The 24,217-nt window shown below is 36.8% G+C and overlaps 1 protein-coding gene across 1 annotated transcript; it reads left to right on the plus strand.

Annotated features, from left to right (window-relative positions):
* Positions 1-5,712: 5,712 nt before the first annotated feature.
* ARL14EP (ADP ribosylation factor like GTPase 14 effector protein) lies at positions 5,713-23,991 on the plus strand. The gene is made up of 4 exons (XM_002924142.4): positions 5,713-5,869; positions 17,792-18,313; positions 20,145-20,272; positions 21,292-23,991. Exons 2-4 carry the CDS (start codon positions 17,891-17,893, stop codon positions 21,518-21,520), a joined length of 780 nt encoding a protein of 259 aa, XP_002924188.1. The 5' UTR covers positions 5,713-5,869; positions 17,792-17,890; the 3' UTR covers positions 21,521-23,991.
* Positions 23,992-24,217: the final 226 nt, after the last annotated feature.

Genomic DNA, 24,217 nt, shown 5'->3' on the forward strand with positions numbered 1-24,217 from the left:
GAAAAATCAGAAGCTAAAAATGCAGCTTCAATCTGTCCTATTGTCCAGTCGTTAAACTCCCTATAACGCATTTCTTTAAATCAATTGACTCTTAAATATTGTTCCGAGGGAACAGGTACAAAGTGGTGAGAGGGAAGGCAGAAGATGCAGGTTCAAATAACAACAAATAATAATTCAGGTTAATATCCATCTTTCAAGATTAGAACATAGCATGTCATGAATGACAGAGCATATGTGAGCTGATCACTCCAGTGTTTCCAGATATAATTGGAGGTTCATAAATAGCAGCAAGAGTAATTATAGCTACCAGTTACTGAGTACTGAGAGCTTACTGTGTGCCAGGTACTTTCTACATGCACGAACGCATATGTGAACGTGTGCGTGTGTTTGTGTGTGTGTGTATTAATGAGATATATACATATATATGTGAAGGGTATGGTGATATTGTGATACTGTAATCTATAGAAAGAAATTTATATTTGGTCTTGGTCTCCTTTTCTAGCAGGAATTTAAAACCCTTGGAATTTTCTAAGTGGTCAGTTTGATTAAAGTGTCTTTTGTGATTCATAACAAGCTCCTTAAACCACACCACAGTTTATGTTAACGAAGGGACTACTGAAAAGCTACAAAGGTTGGGAGGGAAATGGGGCTGGAGATTAAGCTAGTCACCAGTGGCCAGTGATTTAATCGATCATATCTACTTAATGAGGCCCTAAAAACCCAAAAGCACAAGGTTCAGAAAATCTCCCAGGTCGGTGAACACATAAAAGGTTCTAGGAAAGTGGTGTGCCCCAGTGAGGGCATGGAAGTTCTCTGTGCCTCTTCCTACATACCTTGTCCTGTGCATCTCTTACCTAGTGGTTCCTGTTATACCATTTTCTAATAAAATGGTAATCTATTAAGTAAAATGTTTTCTTGAGTTCTGTGAGATACTCTATCAAATTAACCTAAGAAGGAAATGATGGGAACCTCTGATTTATAGCCAGTGGATCAGAAGCCCTTATGATTAGCATCTGATGTGGAGAAGGGGCAGTCTTGTAGGACTGAACCCTTAACCTGTGGGACCTGACACTATCTCCCAGCTGGTGTCACAGAACTGCTGTAACTATTATAATAGTACTGTTGCAGTATTAATTGTGTCTACAATACCTCAAACTCACCAATAGAAATCACAGATTTTTTGTATCAATTAAAGTTGGAACAGATATCTTAAAATATTATCTATATTCATAACTACTTTGAAATTATGGTAGTTATTAGAGTTGGTACTAGACTATGCCATTTTATGCAGTTTTTAAACATATCTGCAAATTTTTTTATATTCCTCCCATCAAGAGGTAGGAGCTATGTTCCCACCTCTTGAATCTGGACCAAGATCAATGACTTGCATATAATCAACAGAATAAGGTGGAAGTGACAATACATGACTCCAGGGGATAAGTCACACAAGGCTAAGCAGTTTTCACCTTGCTGGAACACAAGCACTGGGAGCTCTGAGCCACCATGTAATAAACCCAGATGCCCTATGGTTACTATGTTATGAGAAAGACCAAACAAGCCTAAGCAGAGAGACCTGAAAGAAAGAGCGAGCAAGTTCACCAGGCTCCAACTATTCTCGTTTTGATTGGTAGAAATGTGTGTATTACAAGGTCTCTCTACTCTGGCAGATGGGAACACAAACCATTTCCAGCTCTATGTAAGCATCAGTAGGTGTTTGGCCTACTGCTTTTTGGTGCCAGGCCTCATAGAGTTTCAGTCTTCATTGCACAGATCAATAATCAGCCAAAGGACAAGGGGAAAGCTACACCTGGGCAGACAGACCCCTCTCTGTGCCACTTCCTCCTTTCTGATATCTTCTCCTTGGCTTTCCTCAATTCCCATCTCTGTCTCCTCCATTCAGTGAAACTACTGGTCTCTGTTTAAATTCCGTCCTTGTCTGCCCTCCAGGTAGTAGGGTGGAGTCATCGTAGGACTTACCTCATTTCTCTTCTCTCAGGGATCACAATTATGTATTGCCTGTGGTCCAATGTCTGAAAACAGCCACTTCATATATTATGCCCAATTTTCTAGTTGTCTCCAGGGGGAAGGCAATTCTGTACAAGCAGAAGTTCAAATATAACTGTTAAATTTTACATAAAAAAACTGAATTATGCTGTCTTATCTTAAATTCATACTCAAAAGTACAAAAAAAAAAGCCTCTCATACTATATTATTACTAGCAAATATTCTCAAAAATGTTCCCTATGGTAGCTGTTATCATCTCTAACTTCCCATCCTTTACCTGGGCATATTCTGGCTTCTTCACTGATAGAGTTCTTATCACACTATCTATAACCACCCTTATTACTCTAGCTAAAGATTACACTTTAGTTCTTTTCTTACTGGACCTTCTACAGCTGTGCTATTCAACATGGTAGCCATTAGTCACCTGTAGCTACTGAGTACCTGAACTGTGGCTAGTTCAAATTAAGAGGTGCTAGAGGTATGAAAGGCACACCAGATTTCTAGGACTTTGTATGAAAAAAGGATATAACATACCTTATTAATTTTACACGAATTACATGTTCAAATGTTTTAGATATAATGGGTTAAACAAAATAGAGTTCTAAAATTAATTTCACCTGTTTTACCTTTGTAACACAGCAACTAGAAAACGTGACTTGCATTATACTTCTAATGACCAGTACTGCTTTATAGCAACCTCTTGTACTAATAAAATCCCTGCTTTCAACTCTCTCTATGGTTTTTGGGACTCTGCTCTTCCCTAGTTTTGCTGCTACTTCACTGTTTGTGCCTCAGAACTCTCTTCTGAGACCTAAAACTATTGTTCTCAAATTTTGGCATGCTGCAAGATCACCAAATTGCCTGCCAAAAATGCAGATTCTTAGAGTTTATCCGTAGAGATTCTAATCTAATCTGGTACAAACATTTCTTATTAAGAAGATTCCCAATTTTGTTCTCATCTCCTCTCTGTTATCTTCCAACTGCTTACTGCACATCTTGGGGATGTCTCAAACTTGAATACCTAACATATAATTCTTTGTCTCTATTTTCCCTAACCCTTTGTCCTCCTAGTTACCCAAGCAAGAACCCTAAAATCATTCTCTCCTTCTTCCTCACCTCTATATTTAATCAGTTATAAAGTCCAACGAAATCTAATAGCTTAACCTCTATCTTCTCTATGCTTCCTTAAATCCCTTACTTCAGGGTTTCTCAATCCTGGCACTACTGATATCACAACAGTTCTTTGTTGGTGAGGGATTGTCTTGTGCATTGTAGGATGTTTAGAAGTTTCCCTGTCTTCACCCCAGCAGTTATCAGTAGCACCCCCTAGTCTGAAAAACCAAAAATGTCTCCAAACATCACCAAATGTCTTGGAGGCGTCGGGGCAATCACCTTCTAACCCCATGGAGCCACTGCTTTAGTTGATTGAGGCCCTTATTATTAATCACTTGCATTAGGGAAAGAGATTCCACCTGGCCCCTCCAGCCCAGGACTGCACCTCTTCCCTATTTTCCACTCTCCTTATAGTTTTAATTTTCTTCAGTATAAAATCTAGTATTTCTAATATGCCACAGAAAGGGTACTATCTGTCCTTTACTTACCTCTCCAGCTTCTCACTCCAACTATACTGAATTCCTTGCAGTTTCCTTAAGGATGGAAGAAAGTCATAAGAACTGTTAGCCAGAAGAAGTGTTAAGTACACTAGTAGCTTATGAGATAAATGCAAAACTCCTAGGATGTTTTATATATAGAATATGAGTAACTATGTACTTTGTGAAACATAGGCAGAATTGTGTTAAATATACATAGTAAGTTAGTAAACTATAAGGCATGCCAAAGTTAAATAAAAAACATGATGGAAGAGGGTCACTTGCAGTCAAAAAGGGATAGAAAAACTAAGGTATGAATAGCTGTGCCATCTCTGGCCTGAAAGCTTTGTCAGCCCTAAATTAGCCACCCATGACACCTAGTATAGTCTCATATGTATGTATTCTATCCAAGAAATGCAAATAAAATCAGTGGTCTGTTCATCGAACTAATAGTAGGCTCTGGTTGTGGCCAGGCATGTCTCCCTGCATATCCAACAGAGCAGGGTGTGCCAATGGCCCAAAGCACTTTCCACCTATGGGCGTCCTTGCTAAAACCTCAATCTAGTCCTCATAAGCATATCATCAGTGGAAAGGCTGATGTGGCAGACAGAACATATGAATATTGCATAACTCATGATTCAAGTGATGTTATCCTTCCACTTGCTTACACCCTATCCTAAGTGTGTCAACTTACTCCAATTATTTCCCTTACTTCTCACTGGGTATTTAAATTGATTCAATAAATTGATTATTCAAGCATTTTAATTTGGTTTGTGAGCCTTCTGTTTCATCACCTCTAGGATAGCTTAACTAGTAGTGCACTTGGAGGCCACCAGTGTATCAAGTTATTTTTCCATATGACAGCTCAATTCAAGCATTAATCTCCTCCTGAATGCCCCTGCTTTCATGCCTCTCATTTTATCCTGTTCATACCGTTGTTTCTTTTATGGCATTTATCACACCACAGTGTGATTAACTGTTTACTCCTCTCTTACTAGTCTGTGAGCTCTTTCAAAGCAGAGATNAGCTCAATTCAAGCATTAATCTCCTCCTGAATGCCCCTGCTTTCATGCCTCTCATTTTATCCTGTTCATACCCTTGTTTCTTTTATGGCATTTATCACACCACAGTGTGATTAACTGTTTACTCCTCTCTCACTAGTCTGTGAGCTCTTTCAAAGCAGAGATTTTTTTTTTCATTATTTCTTAGCAAAGTACCAAGAGCAAAGTAACAAAAGAACGATTGAATGTGACCTCCTGCAGACACAGCTGGCTGATTATCCCTTGTTTTTGCCTTTCTCCCATACCTTAGTTCTAAGATTGACTTGATTTTAGTGAGCAGCAAAACCCTACCTGGTTGCAGAGCAGAACGGAAGTGGTAGGAAGGACCATAGATAGGCTCACTGCATTAAAACAACCTACAGTGGTGTGTTTCATATCACTAGCAAGCTGGGATGTCGGTGTGCCTTATCCTATTTCCCCATCTCACATTCTTCACTTGGTTGGTCAAAAAAACAATAATTTGGGTGTTCACACACACACACACCTGAAAACTGAAGGCTGAGACCCTTCAGTCTAAGAAATCACAGGCTCTCAAAGACTAGACCAGTAAAATCCACTTTAAAAACTGAGCACCTAAACTGTGGCTGACAATAAGGATACAAGAAATACATTGTTTCTTCCCTCAGAATATTTACAAACATCTTCCTGGAAGCCTACATTTTACTTGAAGTAATAAACATAGATATGTTTATAATAAAAGAGATGCATTTCGGAACAGATTTCGCTTGAACAAAAGAAATCACATAAAACGTGAGACTATAAATAAAGGTTCTGTTCTTGAAGTTCTTGTAACTCATTCACTTCTCCAGGGATTAGAGGAGTGGGGTGCAAAAATTTGGCCTCACGCACAGGCGCAGAGATTTGCGAACACAGTCTAAGTCAGTTGAACCTGTATCTTGCAGGAAATGGCCCCAGGGAACTCCCAATTCCCTAACCTCAGAGAACAGACTGCAAAACTGAGGGAGCTTCCGAAGCAACCATTGCCTCACGTTGCGTCTTCTGCCCATTAACGCCGCCCCGCCCTTCCCGCCCGGGAGGCCGTCCAGGCTTGCGTCGCTCTAGGCTCTAGGTTTATGCTAACGCTGAGCCTCTCTAGCCTTCGATCGCCGTCCTCTCGGTGGTAGCGACGGGGAGGAAAGGAAAAGCCGGCAGCGAAGTCGGCCCTACGCGAATGCGAGTGCAGCCCAAATTCTGCAGAGGAGAGCACGAGCTAAGGTGGAAGGGGACGGGGGGAGGCTCTGGGAAGGGCGCGAGTGTGGAGACAGGTCCTTGGATGAGAGGGGGAGCCAGGCCCGGTTCACGGAGGTCTGTAAGGAGGGATGGGAGAGGAGGCCCAGACACGTGAGAGGGACTTTCGCTGCTGGCTGGGGCCTCCTGCAGCCGGCTACCCTGCAGAGTACTTGCCCTCCCCCAGTTCATCTGCGGGTCACCTGTGTCAGGACCCAGCACAATTCCTGTCGCATCTGTATCCTCGGCGGGTTGTCGCCTCGTTTCGGGAGACCTGGAGCCCGCAAAGCTATGATTTAGGCTTGTACTATTTACAAGAGGGTGATTATGGCCTTGACCCTAGGCCGCAGCCTGTATCGCTCCAGTTTCGTTTTTATTTTTTAAGGAGCCCTAGCTGTTTGGTTGAGGCTGGAGGCCGATCAGTATCCATTTTTCCATCGCAGTAGGATGAACTGAGTCAATGATCATTGGACGTATCCGGTAGCTTGAAACGTTATGATGTGACTGTCAACTAGGGGCGTATGCCTGTGACTATCATGTTGTTGAGGTGGGAATATTGCGGCGTCCTGTGGACTTAGTTACCCTGATTTGAGAGATTCATCCTCCTTGGTGTGAGATTATAGCAGTTTCTGAACGTGTATTCACAAGACGTTGTTTAGTAAGTGCTAGTATAGATGCTAGAGAAGCTACAACTGTAAAACAGGAACTGGGTGATTCCTTGTTCTCACAGAGTTTAATATATTATTGAAAAACGAACAACAAAAAAACCCCGTGATAGTGCTATGAAAAGGGAAGTCCCTGAAGTTCCTCTTTTGCCTCAGGTAAAGCGGAAAATAAAACCATATAGCTCCTGCCTTCCCACAGCTGAGAATAGAGAAAAAGTTTTAATGCACCGTTAAATTGTTCTGCAGACAGAGAGGAAGAAGGACCTATAATAATAGTATTTGAGTAAGGCACACCAGATAGGTGAAGACACTGGTGCTGCCCTGAAAAATAAGTTAGCATTGCCTGGCACAGAAAGGGTCATGGGCTTTCCAAGCAGGAGGACAATATAAAGGCATAAAGTGTAAAAGAACTTTGCAAATAGTGTAGTTTGGCCTGGAGTATGTGGCATTTGAACAAGTAATGTCATGCTAGAGAGTCCAGACTATTTTTTAGGAAGAGATGAAAGTATTTTCAACGGAATGATTTAGAATTGTATGGTGACTAACATAATATAATAAAAAAAAAATTTTAAAAAAAGAATTCAGTTGCACACTTACTCAACAACTATAGTGTTAAGTATTGTTTGACAGTTTGGGCCACATACAGAATCAGGTAGAATAAAGAGAACTTTGCTCATTCTTCTTGGTCTGCAAACAGTCTCTCAGTTGTTGAAATCCTACTTCAGTTCTCTTTGGCCTTTAAGGACTAGAGGATTAGAGACAAATTACAAATTTGGAAGCCTGAAGGGTTTGCTAAATTGTTCCCCAAATGATCTGAAAGTATGCTAGACAAAGCGTTAAAAAAATCTGAGGGGAATACGTTAGATAAACCTAGAGTAAATCGTTAGGGCCTGATTAAGAGGGATTCTTTATATAAAGTAAAATTAGTTTTTGTGGGTTTTTTTTTTCATTAAGCAAGAACTTGAATGTCATAACAGGCTCTGTGCTAGGCTTGTGACTAGAGCTCTAACTTTCAGTTTCATCATCTGTAAATGGGGATGATAGTACTTCACTGTTGTCAAGATTAAAGAGATGATGTTTGTGCTTAGTACTGTACCTGGCACTTAGTAAATACAGGCACTTGAACCAAATATTTTAAACGGTACTATTGACTATGTTTCGGTTCTAAGTTCTTTACCTTTCTTGTTGGGCCTGACTCTTAAGTGTTAAAGACTATCTCATTTTGCTCCTTAACCCTTCTGTTAGTGTCCATTCACTTGCAGGGTGAGTAGTTAGTATTTGAAGATAGTGGGTACAAAAAGTTGACAGATGCAAGAGGCATGACTTGTATGTGTATTCCTATGACCAAAACTGCTGATTCATAAAGTAGGGATTTTTCTTCCATTAAATAAAAGATAATCTGGGAAAATGCCTTATAAATTTCTAAGACAGCCCCCCCCCAAAGAAAAAAGGCATTTGTCATGAAAGGGGAAGACTTTTATTAAAAGTTGAACTAAAAATTCAGTAAATTTCTTCTTTGGCTAACTTTCCTCCTAATGCTACTTTTTCCCACTAATTAGGAGACTGGAAAAACTGTATTAAGGGAAACCAACATATTGGAAAATATTTTGAGAAATTTCCCTTTAAATTTTGGGAAGAAAAAAAAATTCTCCTTGATTAATCCCTACCTTCCTCTGCTGTTGTTTTGTTAGTGGCAGTGATGGCTGTGGTGTCCTGCTTTAATTCCTGCAGGAGCCCTGCGATAATGTCCTAGACCTTGCGTTACTAGGAAAGCTTGCTAGCGTCATTTCGTTGTATGAGCTTGCTCATCTACATTTGCCTGCCTGCTGTGGAGTTTGGTAATGGATAACAAGTGATAATGCTTGAAAGCTTATTCCATAGAATCTAAATATTTAGTACATGTATAAATTTTATTTTTTAAAGATTGTTATTTATTTGAGAGAGAGAGAGAGCCCACAAACGAGGGGAGAGGCAGAGGGAGAAGCAGACTCCTCGCTGAGCAGGAAGCCTGATGCCAGGCTCAGTCCCAGGACCCTGAGATCATGACCTGAGCTGAAGGCAAACACTTACCAACTGAGCTACCCAGGTGTCCCTACATGTATACATTTTAAATAATTAAAAAAGCAAAACACAAACTCATAGATACAGAGAACAGATTGGTGGTTGCCAGAGGTGGGGGTTATACAAAATCGGTGAAGGGTCAAAAGGTACAAACTTCCAGTTATAAAATAAGTAATGGGGATGTAATGTACAGCATGGTGACAATAGTTAACAACACTGTATTGCATATTTGAAAGTTCCTGAGGAAGTAAATCTTAAAAGTTCTCATCACAAGAAAAAACAGTTGTAACCATGTGGTGATGGATGTTAACTAGACTTAATTGTGGTGATCTTTCACAATATATACGAAAGTTGAATCATTACTTTGTACCCCTGAAACTAATAATGTTGTATGTAAATCATACCTCAGTTTAAAACAAAAACAAAAACTTGTTTCTTGAGCTTGAAGTGTTCAAATCATACGAGGAGCAGATAATTTTGTTTACGGCCTAAGGTGGTAGAAGTAAAAGAAAGGGTCTAGGGATGCCTGGGTGGCACAGCGGTTAAGCGTCTGCCTTTGGCTCAGGGCGTGATCCCGGCGTTATGGGATCGAGCCCCACATCAGGCTCCTCCGCTGGGAGCCTGCTTCTTCCTCTCCCACTCCCCCTGCTTGTGTTCCCTCTCTCGCTGGCTGTCTCTATCTCTGTCCAATAAATAAATAAAATCTTTAAAAAAAGGGGGGGGGTCTAATCTATCCTACGCTTATTTCATTGTTTTTGACTCTTCTAGTAGTGCTTTAGGAATATTAAATGTTAATTTTAGAATCACAAAACATACTCTATGTAGGCACTGAATAGAGTGTTAACAACCCTAAAGCAACAGAAAGCCCAAAATGCAAAAAATAATTTTAGGGATTTTTCAAATAAAAAAAAAATCCAGAGTTTGTAAAGAGAGACTTTATTTGAAAGGGTTATGGCAATAAGGGACAATGAACTATTGAAATGGAGAGAATTCTCTGACCAAAAGATGTACCAGCATCTCAAGGGAGGAATAAAAGATGCTAAAACAGAACTCCTTGATTTGATTGTAGGTTCCAGAGTGTTTTACCCTGAGGCTGTTCTCGGGAGGAGTTGTGGTGGGTTCTGGCTGAGGGTGGGCCACAGTTCTGGGACCTGGGGGAAGGAGAGAAACTTAAAATATAGCTAACCGGCATTTTTGTTCCAATTGGTCACTTTTGACATGCAGTTAAGATTCACAAATTTATAGGGGCACCTGGGTGTCTCAGACTGTTGAGGGACAGACTCTTGGTTTTCCCTCAGGTCATAATCTCTGTGTTGTTAGATCTAGCCTGGAGCCTTGCCACTCAGCGGGGAGTTGACTTCCCCTTTCCCTCTCCCTCTGTTCCCACCCCCACTGTCCCTTGCATGCTTGTCTTCACACCCTTTGCGCCCTCTCTCTCTCTCCCTCTCCTTTCTCTCGCTCTTTCTCTGAAATAAATAATTAAATCTTAAAAAAGATTCATAAATTTATAAATGAGGCGAAGAATGGAAATTTGGAGGGTCTTTTTCTTAGTCATAGGTAAACAAGGTGGTATCCTCAGAGTCTTGTAGAAGCCGTAAGGAGAGGAATGGGAGGATTTCTTTAACCGTGACTCTTAAAGAACTAGGAACACAGGTCTCCAGTAAAATTCAGCTTCTCAAAAGGCATTTTTGCTATTTGAAATGCTATTTGAAATTTATTTTACAAATAAAATTCATCCAAACCTTTATACAAGAAGGCCTTTGGAGACTCAGTGACCCTTCAGAAATTAAGTGTTAGTATTTGTAAATCCTACTTCATTAGATGTAGTTTAAAAGTACTTGAAGACCTGGATCTCATTTGTGTCATAGTAAAATCTTCCCAAAGTTGGGGCAAAAGAACTAAATTAATCAGGTCTAAATGAACACATTTAAGGTTTTTCATTTTTTATTGGTTTTCATCTTATCCATTTAAAAGCAGTACTTTTTTTTTCTTCCATGATGAATACTAGATATTATAATGGTTAAATTGATTGGCTGGAGCAAATTAATCTCTTCCTGTGTTTAAAAGAATCCCCCCCCCCCTACACACACACAAATTCCACAAAAAAAGGGGGTGGAAGTAAAATCATGACTGTCACACAAATATAAAATTATGAACACACGGTTTTTGTTTCCCTTACTAATGAGGGAACTGGTAAGATGTTATAACTAGTTCAAATGACAAAAGAACAGACATACTTATTGATCAGGAATATTAAAATAAATGAGCACGTGGAAGCAAAATGGTCTTTTACAATGGGCCAGGGAGTCCATTGAACCTCCATTATACAGAAGTTACAAGAATATAGACAGAATTATATTTACGTTGCTAACCCTTATCTTCAGGTGTCAGCTGTAAATAGCAGTGGAAGCAAGACAGTGGAAGAAGCAGAGGTCTCATAATTAGAATGTGAGAACCTTGAGAGCTGTGCTCTCAACAATGCATAGTTCTTTATACATCTGTTTTATCAAGTTTATGACTCCCCTCCCTTCCTAATCTTCGCTAAATGTCAGACTTCCTGGAAGGCAAGTTCATGTTGTGTATTTTCCTTTTTTAAAAACAATATGCCTTATAAATATGGAAGATGCTTGGTTAATGTTCTCTTAGTTGAACTACCTAAAGCAGTGGATCTCAAACTAATATGCTTACATATCACCTGGGGATCTTTTTTTAAAAATGTGGATCCTGATTCACAGGATCTAGGGTCCTTACTGAGGTCCCTCTTTTCCAATAAGTTCCCAGCTGATGGCAGTACTGGTTCGTGGACAATGAATAGTAGGGCATTTCTGACTGTGTTAATTAAGGAAGGTGTTAGATTAATCATTACATCATTGCATGGAGAATGTTGCATCATGTAGGGGAAGGGAGCAACATGAAGCTATTGGACTGTCACTTGAAGAAAAAGGTAAATATTAATTATGGGCCACATTGCCAGAACACAGACCAAAGCGAGCAAAAGAAACAGTTGCTGAGAAATATATCCAAAAAGCTCTAAGGCAGAACTTTAGGGAAGGAAGACAGAAATAAGGACATTGAGTAATACAACAGGGGAGGAGCAGCCAGAGGCTGTAATTTTTAGAAGGCAGGCAGTAACCACTTAAGATTGCTGGCTGAAATTGTGTGCTCCTTGAGCAAGCCTGACTTTCTTTGGCCCAGCATTAGCCGTGCTTGAAGAAACTGCCTAATAGTGGGTCAGGAAACAAACTTATGTAAGACTTTAAGCAATAAAACTTCATTAACACAGGTGGATACACTCTTACTATAATAGTTTTAAATGAGTTGGTACAGTTGTGCCATTGAGTTTTAATGTGTAAAATTTATTTATTTATTTTTTTTTTTTACTGTAACTGACAGTTTATCTTCTGTCTGTTAGGACATTTTAATTTTAAACCAAGCAGGTCCTATAATTTATTAATGGGAAGTTCAGCTTTCTTTAGTGACAAGAAGTGGGGCATAATGTGAAGCTGGTACCAAAGAAACATCTCTACTTACTGGAAGATGCAAAAACTACATAGTAAATAAGGTTGCCAGATTTAGCAAATAAAAATACAGGATGTCCAGTTAAATTTGAATTTCAGACAAATAACAAATTTTTAGCAGTATTTGGGATACAGTCAACATATATGCATTATCTAAAATTCATTTTTAGCTGAGCATACTATATTTTATCTGGCAACTCTAATAGTAAATCTCCCCTAACAGTGACACTTGAGGGATGGCTGCTTACAAAATGGTATTGTGCAGCAGTTTAGTACCTTCCAGTGTTCCTCCAAAAGTTACAGTACTCAGAAGTGTGCCCAGAGCTCAAAATAGTTGGAAGCACCTGTTTGCCAGAAGAGAATGTTTTCAAGGACTGATAGGGTCATGGCTAAGTTGAATTAAAAACACATTTAACACTATATTCTCAGCTAGGAGTTCAGGTTCATAATGGTTTAATAAAGGTTAGTAAAAGAATTTATGCTATTGTGGAAGATGTCCAAGCAAATGCTTACAGAAAAAAAAGTGATTTAATAGGAGTTTAATCATATTTCCAAGTTTCTAAGGGAGATCACTTAAGTACACTGGCGCAACTTAGAGTCTTGCTAATAAACTCTCATAAACTGTGTAGTAATTTAGGCAAGATAAAAGGAAAGTAAACACATTAACAGTTGCTTACTTAGTCTTTAGAGATTGCACTAAGTATTTTTCAGTGATATTCCACTACACATTCACTGGAATATTTATTTTTTATTTTCACTTTGTTGTTTAAATTTTAGTGAACTTACAGCACAATATCGGTTTCTGGAGTAGAATTCAGTTATTCATCACTTACATATAATACCCAGTGCTCATCACAACAAGTGCCCTCCTTAATACCCATCACCCAGTTAGCCCATCCCCCACGTCCCCTCCAGCAGCCCTCAGTTTGTTCTCTATCATTAAGAGTCTCTTATGGCTTGTTTCGTTTTCCCTTTTTCTTTTTTCCCCCTTCCCATATGTTCATGTGAGATCATATGGTATTTGTCTTTCTCTGAGTGACTTATTTCACTTAGCATAATACACTCTAGCTCTATCCATGTCCTTGCAAATGGCAAGATTACATTCTTTTTGATGGCTGTCAATTGTTTATCATGTATTGTCTATTGTTTATTGTCTATATATCTTACTTTTTGAATTGTCTGCTTTAGTCTTTTGCCAATGTTAATGGTTTGTCTTTTTATTATTGTAGTTTTTTAATCTGTATACAAGGATTTGGCTGATAAATACTGTTTGCATATTTTCTCTCAGTATATGGCTTTCCTATTAATATTTGAAATTTTGACTTGTGAATAAAAGTATTCTTTGTGAAACCTAATTATCATTTTTTCTATTATGTTAATTGCTTTCTGTGTCCAGAGAAACCTTTGCCTACACAACATAATAAATATGGTCTCCAATGTTTTCTCCTAAAGTCTTCAGCTGTAGTGTTGAAGACTATGAATTATCTTGATTTCCATCTATAGTGTATGTTACTGGCCAATGTTCATTTTTCTCATATGGATATCCACTTATTTCAAAGCCACTTGTTGAAAAAATTTATTTTTCCCATAGGATTGGCTTTGTACCTTTACCAGAAATCACTTGCACCTATAAATGGGGGTATATCTCTTGGGTTTATATTTGATCCCATTGATATGTATGTATCTATCTTTAAGATAATTCCATACCATCCTGATTAGAGTAAGTCCATTCTGATTGGACTAGAAGGCTTTTCTTTTTTGTGATTGTTTTGGGTATAGGAAGTCCTTTCATTTTATGTAAATTTTAGATGAAGCTTATTAATTAATGATTACAATTGCATTGAATCTATAAGGAGAACAGACATTTAACCAATTTTGTGTCTTCCAATACATGAACATGGGGTATCTCACCATTTATTTTGGTCTTTTAAAATAATTCTCAACAAATTTTGTAGATTTTGGTGTATAGGCAAACCAAAATGTTTTGTTTAAATTATTCCTGAGTATTTCATGTTTCTTTAATGACATTTTCATTGGTTGTGATTTTTTTGTATGTATTGCTGGATTCTGTGTACTAAATTATTTTTATGAATTTTTTCCTATGTTCACAAGGAATTTTGGTCTTTTTTTTTTTCTCCTGTTTTGGAATGTCCTTGGTTTTGTACCAAGATAATGCTTGCCTTAAATAAAGTAAGTTGAGAATGGGAAAAAAAAAAAAAAGATGAAAGTAAAGGAACAGATGCCCCAGTAGCCAAGGAAAAGAATTCCCTAATGGGTAAAAATGTATTAGTTCTGTGGAAAGACAGAATTTCTAAAATGAATTTTTTAAGTTGTAAGATGCTTTTCCTATTAAATATGGTCAGGGTGGTCCAAGTCTTTGAATGCTTAGGAATAATTTTTTGTTCAGAAAATCATAGATTAGTGGCTACAAATTGGTGATAGTTACTTACAAATATAAAGAATGGAGCATCAATGAGAGATAAACATTAGCAATTTCCGTAATGTGCTGAGAAGGTTGTCGATCAAGTTTCTTTCCTTGTGATACTGTTAAGAAAGGTCAGCAAGATTTCTGTCCCATATCTGTTAAAGGATAGTACAGCATAGTTTGTTTTGTAACTGCACCTCTAGCTTCCTCTTTTCCATTCCTTCATTTAGTTTAACCCGTATTTCTGTTAAAAGAAATCTAATTATTTGTATAATACAAGCCATTTTATCTGATGCACTTGGCACCATTACTGGGAAGTTAAATTTTAAAAGTTGGTTGAAATAGAATAAAAATACATAAATATGCTCCATCTTAATTAGCTTTTAAACATTTTAATTTAAAATGTTCAGTGACATTTTGAACTTTAGATTCTATTCTATTTTTTAACTAAATAAAAAATTTAGTATTTTAACTGAAAACAGGTACATACATATTCACTGTTTTTTGTTACATGAGACCTGAGTCATCTTTGTATATGGTTTCATATGATTTTATACGATTCTGTTTTTTCTCTGAAGAGAATATGGGGAAGTATCTAAGCTTCCTAACCAGTTGATGGGGTTTTTTTGTTTTTGTTTCTTGTTTTTTGTTTTTCCCATGGAGCAAATTTAAAAAAACACTTGAAAAATTGCAGAATCCTAGGTATTTCAACACTCTGCCACCACCTAGATTTCAGTGGTTCAAGTATATTTTCTTTTTTTTTTTTTTAATGATTTTTTATTATATTATGTTAGTCACCATACAGTACATCCCCGGCTTCCGATGTAAAGTTCGATGATTCATTAATTGCATATAACACCCAGTGCACCATGCAATACGTGCCCTCCTTAATACCAATCACCGGTCTATCCCATTCCCCCACCCCCCTCCCCTCTGAGGCCCTCAGTTTGTTTCTCATGTATATTTTCAACACTTTTTCTTCCCAGTGACTTGGATTTGTTGACTCTTTCCTTAGGAATTCAACTAAGTTTTTGTATTTGCTTTGAAAAATATTTATGAAAGTTTTCAGATAGAAAGTACAGAAAATAATGAAAACACTTGTGTACATGCCTTCAATTTAACCTTCCATAAATCTCTTTTTAAATAGTTTCCTTCCTCCTCAGAAGTATGTATACCACAAATTTGGTATTTCTTACTCATATTTTAGCATGATTCATATTTTCATCTATAAACCATGTACACTATTTTATGTGTTTAAAATTTTACATAAATGTATCCTTTTACAATTTTTTCACTTAAGATTATCTTTAAGATTTATCCATGTTGATTCATATAATTCGTGTGGTTAGCTGTCCTGTAGGAGTGCTTGTTAAGTAACCCATGGTTTCTCATCCTTAAAATTAGATAATTTCCAACTTTTCACTATTGAAGACAGTAGATGCTCAAAGTCCTTGTATATATAATGTACAAAGTCCTTGTGCTCTTTTGGGACATATATTTTTTGGCAGACACCTAGAGCTGAAAGTGCAAGGTCCTGGGATGTGGACTTGTTTAATTTTGTCAGAAATTACTAAAAACACTCTAAAGCAGTTGCAGTTTACATTCCTACCAATGTACAAGGAGCATGTAAGAGTTGGCCACATTTTAACCAGTACTAGCTTATCAGATTTTTAAAATTTTGCTAGGCAAATGTTTGAGAAATGGTTTTGAGTTTGCCTTTTTTTTTGGATAACTATAAAGGTTGAACATCTTTGGATGCATTTATTGGCTATTTTGTTCTTTTCCTCTGTAAATTGCCTATTTATATTTGCTTAGTTGTTTTTTTGTTCTGTTTTGTTTTTTTGTTTTAAGATTTTTATTTGGGAGAGAGAGCACGAGCAGGGGGAGGGGCAGAAGCAGACTCCCCACTGAAAGGGAGCCCATTGCAGGGCTGGATCCCAGGACCCTGGGATCCAGATCTGAGCAGAAGGCAGACGTTAACTGACTGATCCACCCAGGTGCCCCTATTTGCTTAGTTTTCTAATGGGTTCTTTGTCATTTTCTAATTGATTTGTGGATGTCAGAATTTTTTATGTATATTTGGGATAATAATCCTAACAATACCTTTTCAAGGGTGGCTGTTTTACCTCCTTCAGAGTTATAAGGAAATGTTTAATTTCGACATATAATCAAATGTATCCATCTTTTTCTTTGGTATGTGCCTTCTTGTTTGAGAAATTCTTCTCTATCCCAATGTCGCAAAGTCTTCTAGGTTTTCTTACAAACATTACTACAGTTTTTCTTTTCTTGTTTAATTCGTTAATTCATCTGGAGTTGATATTTGTGAGAAAGAGATCTTAGTCTTCTTCCATGTGGTTAGCTGGTTATGCCCTAATCTTTTATTAAGTCTTTTCCCCATTAGTGTGCAATGCCCACTGATTTTATAAAATCACATGTCATATACTGCAGCAAGCCCTCTTCTTTTCATGGATCTATTTGTCTATACTATTATTTGTCTATACTAATACTATACTAAACACCACACTGTTTTAATTGTAATAGCTTTATAGTAAATAAATATCTTACATTGTTTTCCTTCAAACTATCTTGACTTTCTTGGATTTTTACTCTTCCATATAAACCAAATGCTAAATTCCAAGGGGGAGTGGGTGTAATACCTGTTGGGATTTGATTGGAATAGTATTGAATTTATAGATAAATTACCAGAGAATATATATACCTCGGTAAGATTTCCCATGATTAATTTCTACATTTACTTAGGATATCTTTTTTTGTATTTCTTTTTTGATAATTTTCTCCATAAAAGTCTCTCATGTCTTTTGTAGGATTTATTTTGTAAGGTCTCTTAATGTTTTATGTTTCTAGCATCATTGTTCAATCATCTTACTAATTTTAATAGTTCATCTGTTAAACCTTTTGTATTTTCTATGTAGATATTTATATCATCTTTGAGTAATGCTTCTTCCTTCTCGATCTCCATACCTTTTAATGCAATGTTAAGTGGAAGCTTTAATATAGTGTTAAATAGCAAGTATTCTTTTGTAGTTCTGGCTTTACAGGGAATGCTTTTAATGTTTTATGATTAAATAACATTTATTGTAAGCTTTTGGTAAATGTTTTTGTGTTCCTCGCATGCTAAGAGTTTCTTTCTTTTAAATAGATGTTGAATTTTATCAAATACTTTCTCAGTTTCCCAGATAAAAAGTTTGCAGCACAAATCTGACTTCAGTCTTTTCTCTAGGGCGATCAGCATGTGACCTACTAGAGCGAGCGAGCCAGAGAGAGAGAAAGATCAATCTAGACAAAATCAAACAAGGGAAATTTGCTGGAATCTAGAGTGATGGATCCATGTTCAGTTGGCGTCCAGCTTCGTACCACAAATGAGTGTCATAAAACCTACTACACTCGTCACACGGGTTTCAAGACTTTGCAAGAATTGTCATCAAATGATATGCTTTTACTTCAACTTAGAACTGGAATGACACTTTCTGGGAACAATACCATTTGCTTCCATCATGCAAAAATTTACATTGACAGATTTGAGGATTTGCAGAAGTCATGTTGTGACCCATTTAACATACACAAAAAACTAGCCAAAAAAAATTTGCATGTAATTGACTTAGATGATGCCACTTTTCTGAGTGCAAAATTTGGAAGACAGCTTGTACCTGGTTGGAAGCTTTGTCCAAAATGTACACAGATAATCAATGGAAGTGTGGATGTTGATTCTGAAGACCGGCAGAGAAGAAAACCTGATTCAGATGTATGTATAGTAGTCATTTTTTTCTTCTGTGTACTTCTACAATGTGAGGTTCTGTCGAACTATAAAGAAACCATATTTATGGGGGGTGCCTGGGTGGCTCAGTTGTTAGACATCTGCCTTCTGCTCAGGGCATGATCCGGGCGTTCTGGGATCAAGCCCCGCCTTGGGCTTCTCCACTGGGAGCCTGCTTCTTCCTCTCCCACTCCCCCTGCTTGTGTTCCCTCTTTCGCTGGCTGTCTCTCTGTCAAATAAATAAAATCTTTAAAAAAAAAAAAAAGAAAGAAACCATATTTACATTATTATTTATTATACTAATTGGAATTAAAGTTGGGGAGGTGAAAATAAATGGTGTTTCTAAATATTTCTATATACCCAGACTGGATGATAAAGTAGGCTTGAGGAAAGAACAGCATATTATGTCCAAGACTCAAGCTGTAACTGCTAGGGCTAAGATGTTTGGAGTGGCTTTTAGAACATTCCGGTAAAGCCAGGACTTAATTGTTACCTTAGTTTCTTTTCTAATACCAAAGTAACTCAGTAAGACCTGCCCGCCAGTGAGGATCTGTATAGCAGAATGAATTCCCCTTTCTTATGAAGGACTTAAAAATGACTGCTTTAAAATGAACATGAGAGAAATGACTTGCAGTAGCTGTTTCTTCAACCTTTCTTTCTCCTTTGGCACTAATACCATTCTTGTTTGGGTTTTTTAGAAGCTTTCCTTCGCTTCTAGCTCTGAGTTTTTACTTGCTAATTTAAGAACTCCCTATGGTGAAAAAGCATACATTTTTACATTGTAAATACTAAATATTTATAACTCCCTTATTCACATGCCCACATTCAGATGATTTAACTATATCAGAAAAAAATTGAGATTTCATAAAGCTGTCTTTGGTGCAGAACAAAGATAAGTATATCAAAGGAGCACTTCTCAAAATTTCTATTTATAACCAATTTATAATTCTTGCTGCTGGGATATTTTTCTCAATTTCCTCCTTTTCATTATATTAATAAACCAAATTAAAAGATAATTAAAATTTTAAATTATATGTAGTGCTTCCCTTTTGTTCTCCCCTCAGAGGCATATCTCCAGGATCCAGTGTTCTCTTGCAGTTCATACTAGATACTAGCTCCTGCTGTCACTTTAGATGTCTTCTCCATTTCATTTATTTGTTGCTCTCGTGGAATATATCACATAAACTGTTTTTTCCCCAGATAATGAACTTAAATCCTTAACCATCGAAAATTTGTTTTACCAAAGCTTTTTAAAAAGATGAGAATACTATTTCAGAACTTGAAACCTCTCCGCTTGCCTCTCCGCTTTTAAAAACATATATATATAGTAGAACCTTTCCTTAAGGACTCAAGATCATATTAGGAACCTCAGTTTTGTTTCTGGTTTTTTAAAAAGATTTAATATTTTTTTAAGTGATCTCCACACCTAACATAGGGCTTGAACTCATAACATCAAGATCATGAATCATACACTCCACTGCGAGGTACCCCAGGAACCTCAGCGTTATGCCTTTGGGTTATACAGCAGTTTTTCTGCCTTTTCTCCATCTTAGCAGCAGCCATTGCAGTTTTTACCATGCTTGTTGCCCCTCCTAATATGCCAGAGACTAAAATTAGATAATGAAAATACTACAAATAAATTAACCCATAAACTTTGAACATTGTCTAGGACTGTGTAAATGTTGTTGCACTTGGGCTCTAAAACCTTTTTCTTCTTTCCAGACCATCCTTCAGGTTAAGGAATAATCTGGATTAAATATTAATCTGTTCGGGGTCTGTTGTCAAGATTTGAGTTGATAATTTGTTTACCTTTATTCAGGGAAGAACTGCTAAAGCTTTGAGGTCATTGCAATTTGCAAACCCGGGAAAGCAAACCGAATTTGCTCCAGAAACTGGTAAAAGAGAAAAAAGAAGGCTCACAAAAAATGCAACCGCTGGTTCTGACAGGTAGGCTTTGTGTTCACTTAAGACCTGTATTAACTTGCTGCTTCACATCTGTATTGTTCACTATCTTAAGTTTTAAATTTTCTGGGTAGATACTTTAAATTGGAAAATTTGGGATTAGTAAGACTCTCCAAGGACTGCATATAAAATTAAGGCATCCCTTTCAGCTCTAAAAATTTATTTCTAAGGAAGTGTCAATGAAGTGAACAAGTTAACATTTTTGGCATGAGAATTAAAATTTAAACATATTATGCTTAAAACAATTTTTTAAAAGCATTGGCATTATATAATTGGCATATCACTCTATGGGTGGCAGCCAAAAAGTCAATCTTCGAAGAATTCAAGGTTGCTTTTATTTTTTTTCATGTCTAAAATAGAAACAGTTATGGTACAGTCAACAGAATGAATGAGAAAACTAAATTGTTTGGAATATGACTTTTCAAATTGAACATTTCTAAAGCACAGGTTGACAAAGAAATGTTAGTGTAATCATTCAGAATTATTTTCTACATATGCCATTTATTCCATCTGTTAAGGTTTTCCATTGAGTCATTTAATTGTTTTTAAGCCAGATTTGCTAGAGTCCATTAAAGAACAAGAAACAGATTAATTGCAGTATAAAAACCAAGAAGGTGGTAGAAAGAGATTGGTATCCAACAAAATGTACCACTGTTAAGCTGCCATTCTCTGTTGTTGCTGTTACAATAAGGGGAAAATATTTTAAAGAGAAATATATTTTTTGGAAATAGTAAAGAAATGGACTGAGTTGACTTTTAAATGGACTTCTAGAGGCATATTTAGGCTTTTTGGATTTGTCTGAACACTTTAGAATGAGGTCTCTTCTTCTCACACGGAGTTCATTTACTACAGTAGGCTTGAGCCTGAATAGTTTTGTACCAGTTTTGCAGGACATCATTGCTAATTCAAAATATTATACCTCCTTAAATTTGTTTTCATTTCAATAACATATTCAAAAATAATGTGTTTTTGAGGTGTAATTCGTCTTGTGTTTTACTCTACAGACAAGTGATACCTGCGAAGAGTAAGGTCTATGATAGCCAGGGTCTCCTGATTTTCAGTGGAATGGACCTTTGTGACTGCCTTGATGAAGACTGTTTAGGATGTTTCTATGCTTGTCCTGCCTGTGGTTCCACCAAATGTGGAGCTGAATGCCGCTGTGACCGCAAGTGGCTGTATGAGCAAATCGAAATCGAAGGAGGAGAAATCATTCATAACAAACATGCTGGATAATTTGTGGTATCAAATAACGGGCTCTTTAAAGATCCCTTCTCCATTTCTAAAACTCTCTTATCCTAAGGTACATTTTAAAGTTGACTGCCAGATGATGAGAATTTTTGAAAACCACCTCAACATGCACTCACTGTGCACTAACGTTGCATTTAGGGTGCTTTAAGATTATTATCTGATGTATATTTAGATGGGCTGTTCCTCAGCAGTCAGCTTTAAGCCTGTTAGTGTTAACAAGTAGGCAGTCCTCCATTAGCACAGCTTAAATTTCAGTTACCATGGTCTATACTGTGAGCAGTTAGGTGAAGTACAAACTTCCCTGCCAGCCCTTTGGTTCACAGCTCATTATGGAACAGACGTGCTTCATCATCTCTGACCAATCACAGTAATTCTCTCACAGTAATTCTCTCAGATTCTGCTAGTGATTGGTTATTGCACAGCTGTCATTCAGTTCACTCACAGCAAAGCCCTGTGGTTGTGTTGTCTCCTTGTAACCCATGTGACATTTTACAGAAGTAGATCATCAAAAGAACTGGCCAACAAAGATAAAAGTGAGTGAAGAAATGAAAAACTGCACTGAATGTAAGTGGAGTTGTAGAAGGGATCACTGATGGGAATGTTGGCGCTGTTGCTGTTCTGGAGCCTCAGTGTGAAGCTAGGGGTGCCTCGCGGGGGCACGTGTAACGTGAATAAGCAAGTTGGTCGTGACAGGAAAGTTGAATAGGTCCCTGAGGAAGTGATGGGAAAAACTTCATGTTAAAGGAAATTAGAGTTATTTTACAACATTGAAAGTACAAATGGAAAAATGGTGGAAGCTGATCCAAACTTGAGTATGACAGTTCGCAGTGGCTTATTTATAGTATCCTTAGTTAACAAAAAGGCAAGCACTGTTCAGACCACTTTTGGTTAGTTTTTTACAGTGAAATAACACTTTCTCAATGTTTCTAATGTTTTAAATTATAGTGTACTAACATAGTTTTTTTACAGTGTTTTTGTTTTCTTTTGTTTGTAACTGACCGAGTTTTAAATATTTTCACAGATTTTTAAAGGTCACAGAATATTTTTCCCCATATTAAGATTGCTTCGAATGGCCATTTTTGATGGTCCTACACTACTGTGCAAGCCAAGGACTGTAGCTGAGAACAGGGCCTACCTACATCAGAAAAAATTAATTTTGATAAAACTAGGTGGTTGAGTGTTAAAAGAATTTTGGAAATCTACATATCTGAATGCTAAAATTCGTCTTGCAGCTTACCCTTAAAAAAAAAAAAGTTTTAGTATTGTAAACAAACCTTTCATTGTTTAGACCATATGTTCTTGGTGAAAATTTTTTCTTGATGGCAAAAATCTCATTCTTTTTATAAAACATCAGTGTACATATAATACATAAACAGGGATACATTGTATCTACGGTATTAAAGTTTTATGGGGTGGTGATTAGGATTAAAAGGCCTAAAAAAGGCTTTAAGGGAGTAATAATGAGAAAAAAAACATTAGAGAAACACTGGTTGAGAGTATAAATTATTTGGAAATTGAATCTTGATGTACACGTTTTTATAGAATTTGTATGGGTGCTGTTTGGAGGATTAGAGTGGGTGATAACTGTTCTTTTGTAAGCAGCTACCTGTCTGTGTAATCTTTTCTCATCTGGGACATTGCCAGGAAACTAGGTTTTTGCTTGGTTTTCCCTAAATTATAGTACTTTAGTTTAATCAGGGGAACGTTTAGCAGTTTGAAATACTTTTTAGCTATTGAAACGAAATTTATACAACCAGTTTGATTAAATTGACCAGTAGAGGTTTATTTTTACTCCTGCATACTTCTGGTATCTGTTTAACAGGTTTTACTTTGATGGTATCCCGTTTTGAACCATGGAGTTGTCATTAAGTTACAATTGTCACTGACCAGATATCAGAAGTATGGTTAGTCTCAATTCTTTAATTCACATTTCAACAGAGCACTGGCAAAGAGAATATTTTGGCTCTCTTATACTTAAATCAGATGCTAGATTTTTTTTTCTGAATTAAGGAAATATTTGTTATAGAAGATACACAGACTTCCAATTTTATCTGAACTTCTGGGTTCATTAGACGTTAAGTTGCATTATTGCCAATGTTTTTGTTGGTTCTAGGTAAGTATGATTTAGTATATTGCTTAAGCTATTTATAGGGACAAATTTAAATCTTAGATTTTTTTTGTTGTTTAAAACAGGAATATGTTTTCAAAAGAATAAATGACTTTAAAATTCAAATTGTATTTCAGCATTCCTTAGTGTAACATTTCTGTGTTATTTTTCAAAGATGGTAATAGTTAATTTAAGTTTCAAGGGTAAATTTCTTGAACAATTTTGCTTATATTTGTTCATTATACCTATTTAGGAAACCAGACTTTTCATGAGCATGCACAATGTTTACAGAGAGAGTTGTATCTAATTTGGAGTATGCTGTAATAAAAGTTGTGTTTTGGGAAAATTACATCATGAGTTCACATTACTATTTTTAAATATAGAATTACAGAAATACAGAATACAATTAAATTGGCTAGGTTCTTTTTATATTTTGCATTAAGTATGGTTCCAGGTGGCTAAATTATTTTAGGATACTATTAGTCTAACAAGCAGACATAAAAGCAATACGAACACTTCTGCTGTATATGGGTCCTGCTGGAGAAGTTAATGTAAGGCCATAAACACTGGTCTTA

Source organism: Ailuropoda melanoleuca, chromosome 16, assembly GCF_002007445.2.
Source record: "Ailuropoda melanoleuca isolate Jingjing chromosome 16, ASM200744v2, whole genome shotgun sequence".
Taxonomy (NCBI): Eukaryota; Metazoa; Chordata; class Mammalia; order Carnivora; family Ursidae; genus Ailuropoda; species Ailuropoda melanoleuca.

Coding starts and splice junctions, on each gene's coding strand:
- ARL14EP (XM_002924142.4), top strand. CDS start 17,891: ATGGATCCATGTTCAGTTGGCGTCCAGCTTCGTACCACAAATGAGTGT. Junction 18,314..20,144: donor GAAGAAAACCTGATTCAGAT/GTATGTATAGTA, acceptor ACCTTTATTCAG/GGAAGAACTGCTAAAGCTTT. Junction 20,273..21,291: donor GCAACCGCTGGTTCTGACAG/GTAGGCTTTGTG, acceptor TTTACTCTACAG/ACAAGTGATACCTGCGAAGA.